This window comes from Eulemur rufifrons, chromosome 8 (genome assembly GCF_041146395.1).
Source record: "Eulemur rufifrons isolate Redbay chromosome 8, OSU_ERuf_1, whole genome shotgun sequence".
In the NCBI taxonomy this organism is placed as follows: domain Eukaryota; kingdom Metazoa; phylum Chordata; class Mammalia; order Primates; family Lemuridae; genus Eulemur; species Eulemur rufifrons.
The window spans coordinates 115,389,097-115,394,698 of NC_090990.1; the positions used below are offsets into that span (position 1 = coordinate 115,389,097).

A 5,602-nucleotide genomic window follows, 5' to 3' on the forward strand; every position below is an offset into this window, starting at 1 on the left:
TTGTTTAATGCTTTGAATTTTCCAGTGCCTGTTAACATTCATTCTCTCATCTAGCCCTCACAACATCCCTGTGAGGTAGGTCAAGCAGCAAGTGGTTTGCCCATAACCACGCCAGTGTTGGGGACCAAGTGCAGGTTAGGGACCCATATTGCAGGTTTCCCAGCTCCCAGGCCAACGCACCTTTCATTTCATGAAACACTGGGTCTTTATGCCAACTAGACACAGGGGCATCGGGGGCACTCTAGCCTTGCAAGGGGCACCAGAAATGCTGAGGTTGAGGCATCAGGACCAGGGGTGCCCCATGGAGCCAAGACAGGTAAATAGAAGGGCAGGAGTACCAGACATTCACAGTCAACAGCCACCACTGCCACCACCAGTACTGGCCAAGCATTTACTGTGTTCTCTCCATACCTTGATCTTTGTCAGGTGCAAAGGTCTTATTAGTTTACTGAGAGGACTCTCAATGCCCCTTCCGAGGAGAGAAGCCTCCAGGCATGGCTAGGCAGCAAGACTCCTAAACTCCCTCCCCTCCCACAGTGCCTCCCCATTCTGTTACACTCCGCAGCCCAGGAATAGGGTAACGGGGAGGGCTGGCTGACTCAGCCTGCAAGTGCTTAGAGATCTGGAGCTGAAAGGCTCCACCGCCATTCAGCTAATGATTATTATTAACTCTGAACAGGCCTTGGTACAGCAGCCAGCTGGCTCGGGGAGGATGCCTGGATCTCCCACAGTGAGGTTTTAAAAACAAGACCCACAGCAGCTATACACAGCGTTGGCAGGGTGGGGACAATGAGAAAGAAGGGACAGGTCAGTGTCAAGGAGTGGAGAAGGGTAGTCTGACTTGTTAAGGGTGGGCAGAGAGGAGGCACAGGCTGGCAAGTGACAGCAGCCTACCTTTGATGCAGCTGAAGAGCCAAGAAGGTGAGGCTGGAAGACGTCCCTAGACACAGCTCCTGCCATTCGACACCACGCCCAGCCCCGGCTAAGGGTGGTTACAGGAAAGATCCGGGCTTGGGAAGGGTATTCAAACCCAGAAGAGTAATCTCATTACCATTCAGATTTGGATACAAAAACCATCTATATTTCTAATGTCCTCAAGGTTGAGTCTGAATATAATCAAACTTGGAATATAATCAAATTTGGAATCAAGGCTTAGTGAGCTTGATATGAAAATTTGTGCAAATGACACGCAAATTTTTTTTAATCTGCACTTTTTTTTTTTTTTTAAACGCAAAACAGTCTGACTACTAGCAGCTTTCCCTAGCCAGGGAACAAGGGCAAAAAGGCAGCCATTTGCTGCTCCTGCAAGGCTTCCGCCTCCTTGCTGAGGAGCCCAACTAATACCCCAGACGTTAGGAGATACAGGGAGGTGGGGAAATAGCGGGCGTGGGGAGGAGGGAACACACCAGCAGGAGCATATGCAGCTGGTAGCCACTGAGATCCCAGCTGGAGGAAGAGGGCCCTGGCACTGAGGTCTCATGGTTGTCCAGCTGCTGCCCCAGGATGTGAGGGCAGGTGGGGATGGAGGGAGAAATGGAAAGACAGGAGGGGAGGGAAGTCCCCTCTACAATCTGGCCTGCCAGGAAGAAGGCCCCCCCGCCCCGTGACTTACTCCCTATACTGCAGTCAGACCTGGCTAAGCAGGAGGAGACCACCTGTACCCCCATCTCTACCCTCTGCCTCTGCCCTCCAGGCCCGCTGGTCAGAGAGGCGACAGCTGGGGCCCCTTCCTTCTGCAGAATAAAAATGACTCCCCCTTCCTCCCAGGGCTGGGAATAGACATCAGATGGCACAGCCCACGCAAACTGCCGGCTGTCAGCACGCCTGCCCGCCCATCAGCCCCCGCACCACCTGGGAGGAGGCAACACCTCAGGCAGGCTCAGGCTTTACGCATTGCCTGCGTGCTCTCAGAGCGAGCTGGTGCACTTTACCTGGCCCTCCTACCCTGCTGAAGCTAGGGTGAGACCTCCAACACTGGCGTGATGAGAAGGGAGGAGATGGAATCCCTGGATGAAAGTGACCACCCTAGGTGAGACTCTCCTCCACACAGCCCTAGTAACCATTTCTTCCATGTTCACGCCACAATGGATAGTTTGAGAGGGAGAGATGGCAATGAAAGAGACAGGAACAATCACCCCTCTGCACAACAGGAGCCTCCTTTAGATGCTCACTGCCTAGAGAGCTCCTGGGAGACGCAGTCTCACCCAGGAGGAGCACAGTGAGGTACACTGAGAGGACATTTCTGCCCTTGCAGTCCCCATTCCTGTACTATTGAATCACACTAACCTCCTTACTTCTGAGCTACCCACAGAGGAGGACCCGAATCTTCAGAAGACCTGGGACATCCAAAATACTGACATGTAGAAATGCCTCCCCGTACTCCTGGGAACTGGAGCTCCAGCCCTACACCCCAGGCCTCCCAGAGTTCCCTGTGAGCTGCATCTACCCGGCTCCGCAGTCTTCAGTCCTTGCCATGATCTGTGGAGGTCCCATCTCCCCGACTGAGCCAGACTACAGCTAACCAGTCTGGCCCTCACCACCAAGGGCAGTCTGGGGAACTACTTTCAGCTGGAACAAAGAGGGGGTTTCTGCAGGGAAAAGGCCCGCCCCTCATTTGCCAGCTGGCACCAAACTCAGCCCCCTCTTGAGCCAAAGAGCTGGCAAAAGACAACAGCTGAGGAAAGCTTAGATAACAAGGGGAGAAGGGCAACCAGGGAGACTTTGTTTTCCTTGGATAGAAAAGCCCCACCCCACTTCCTTGATCCTTACTAAAAGCTTTGAAATAGCTCCACGAAGCTATGTGGTAAGGCAAGAACCTGAGCCCTAAGAAAGGCAAAGCATGAGATGCCCTGAGAATGGATGTCAGGGGAGGAAGCCCACCCCGGTTCTGCAGCCCCCTGAGGTGGGCTAAAGGAAGTCCTTAGCTGGGCTGAGTAGCCCAGCCAAGAGCCATAGGCTTACTGAAGCCAATGCCCTCCTGCTCCTCTAAAACCTTTAAAGTGACTTTAGTGCCTTTACTGTCTTGGAGTCCAAAAGACCCTCACCCGGGTCCCTTCTCTCCACAGTGCCTGACCCCTTCTGCCCTGGTCGAGGGACCAAATCAGCATAGATGTCTGAAGGGCCCCAAGGACAGACCTGTCCCTAAAGAGGAGTAAAGGGAGAATGAATGTAAGAATTACGTCCTGAGTCTGCTAAGTGGTCCACGTGGTCCAGAGCTGGCAGGGTGTTCTGTTACATCAACCTGATAGACACTGAATATTAGAGATGGAAGGGACTTAGAGATCGTTTAGAAACATTTCACAGATGAGAAAACTGAGTCTTAAGATATGGAACTTACCTAGGGTCACACAACAGAGCCTAAGAGGACATAACCCATAAACAAGACCCATGGGCTCTCTATATCATATCACACTGTGTTCTCAAAAGTGACCCAAATACTCATGGCTGCCATTCATAACTTACAGGAACCCAACTCTTCATCAGGCACACAAGCAAGCAATGACCACCAACACCATCACCACCGCCACCCAATACTCTATCTCCCATCAACGAGTGAAGGCTTCAGGATCAAGGTCTCCATCACCTTCCACTTGCATCCAGTACACTTCCCCATTTTGGCCCACTGAGTTATCCTTCAGCAATAGCAGCTTGGGTTTCCGCACCTCCTGGCCCAACTAAGAAATGCAAAAACCTGACCACTTCTGAAGTGGGTCCCTTGTAGGTCACCAAAGGAACCAATGAAGTCCAAGACAAGTGTTCCATCTGGACTCAGAGTTGGAGGAATTCACATTTCCATTTTCTTCCTTGGCAAGTAGGAGCTGGAGATCTGGTGCATGATCACGAGGGCTGGATAGAGGGGCAGCGCCAGGCACAGGTACCAGGCTGCACCTTTGATCTGGGCCTGGAACCACACTGAGTACATGCTCAGCAGCACTGTCACTGTAGCCATCAGGTAGACCACCAGTCCGCAAGTCAGATGGTAGAGCTTGAGGCGAGCCACCTTTGAGACCCTGGCTGCCCGAGGACAGAGAAGGCAGAGCCCACACAGTGCCTGGCCACCAGTGGCCAGCAGTGTCAGGGCCCCTATCCAGCTGTGCCAGGACACCAGATGGGGTAGCTCACTGCGGGTCCTGCTGGAGATGATGAAGCCCAGGCCCAGGGCTGCAGAGAGGATGGCTAGAGTCTGCCCCGCCCAGTGGAGCCGGATCCGAGCCTTCCAGGAACAGAAGAAGAATGGGGAGTGCTCGGGTGAGAAGAGTAGGATCGACTCAGCCATGCAAAGGCAGAACTGTGAACATAAAAAGAGGGCTAGTAAGCCTCAGGTCTGGCTTGGGGGCCTGAGAAAAAGGAGCTGCTCTCATACATCCCAACCAAGACAAAGGGTAGGGGCTAAAGAACTTCCTCCAAAACCTCCTGGTTAGCATTTCTGGGAACAATTGGGAATCGGCACTTATGTGCAGGTCCCATCATTCAAGCTGACATTCCCCAACCCCAGCCGCTACAGACAATGATTCCCATTTCATGACCAGTGAAACAGCAAATGTTAAACTTACTCCTGAACTTTGGGAGCAAACGATGAGCCAACTGGGTAACGCCCCTTCCACTTCCTCCTTTCAAGTCCCAGGGGAGAAAGAAATACCTCCCCTGCCTGTCCACCCTTTTCAACCACATGACTTCTTTTTTTTTTTTTTCCTACGTAAGGCCCCGCCCTCCATGTTTCCAAGTCCCATAGGTTACACGGAAAGATAGGGTCCTAGCTGTTTCCCCCACGTCCCTGTGCCTTAGGAAAGCTGACCCTTCTGAAGGGTGGATGTTTCCCTAGGGGTGAAGCTAGACGTATCCAAACAAATCAATTGCAGACAGAAACCCAAACTCACCGCCAAGGCCATGAATACAGGGTGCCAGGAGAAAAGACCTAAGAATCAAAGAGAAGAGGCTGACGGCTGGCACCATTGTTCCTGCCCCTGTAGCTAGTTGGGGCCCAAAGAATCTGGCCACAGGAGAAAGGTCAGTGTACCATCCCCAACCCTAGCCAGAAATCAGGAACTCGGGGCAAAGTGGAGCAGACAAGGGGCTTCCCCATAAGCATGCGCCAGTTTGGCCTGGGTTCCCCGTTTGGCACCTCTCAGCAGTCAGCCCAGTCTTAGAATAGACATCGCCTTCCTCCTTCACTTGTATCCTCCATCAGGGCCCAGCTTCAGATGTAGTCGGTTCGGTCTGTTCAATCGTCTCCCCTTCCCCCACACACCCAAAGCCCCACCCTTCCAGGATCCCCGGGGGCCCCGCCCACCAAGCCCTTAAACCCCTTCACAGTCTGCCCCTCCACTGCTCCGGGACCCTGCTCGGCGTCTCCCAGCGCTCCTAAGCGCGGCCCCGCCGGCAGCTCGGCTCCGCCCCCTTCCGCGGCCCCGCCCCGCCCCGCACACTCACTGGTTCCTGGCCGGGACAGCACAGTCAGAAAGATGGTGAAGCCCAAAGCTACCAGGTGCGCCAAGATCCCACTGCCTCTCCGCAGCCAGCGGGTCAGTCTCGGCTCTCTTGCTGGGGCGGGAACCAGACCTACCTCCAAAGGCTGCATGGCCGTGTCGGGCCGGCCCGCACA

At 53.8% G+C, this 5,602-nt stretch overlaps 1 protein-coding gene across 3 annotated transcripts; it reads right to left on the bottom strand.

Annotated features, from left to right (window-relative positions):
• Positions 1 to 19: 19 nt before the first annotated feature.
• CYB561D1 (cytochrome b561 family member D1) lies at positions 20 to 5,602 on the bottom strand. Of its 3 annotated transcripts, XM_069479036.1 has the most exons (4): positions 5,427 to 5,602; positions 5,155 to 5,195; positions 4,586 to 4,597; positions 20 to 4,317 (listed from the first exon to the last, which is right to left on the bottom strand). In XM_069479036.1, exons 1-4 carry the CDS (start codon positions 5,576 to 5,578, stop codon positions 3,785 to 3,787), a joined length of 738 nt encoding a protein of 245 aa, XP_069335137.1. In that variant the 5' UTR covers positions 5,579 to 5,602; the 3' UTR covers positions 20 to 3,784. The 3 variants fall into 3 exon arrangements, with proteins under 3 accessions (XP_069335137.1, XP_069335136.1, XP_069335138.1); XM_069479035.1 differs by lacking the exons at positions 4,586 to 4,597; positions 5,155 to 5,195 and adding an exon at positions 4,878 to 4,915 and having other exon boundaries at positions 20 to 4,288; positions 5,431 to 5,602; XM_069479037.1 differs by lacking the exons at positions 4,586 to 4,597; positions 5,155 to 5,195 and having other exon boundaries at positions 20 to 4,288; positions 5,564 to 5,589.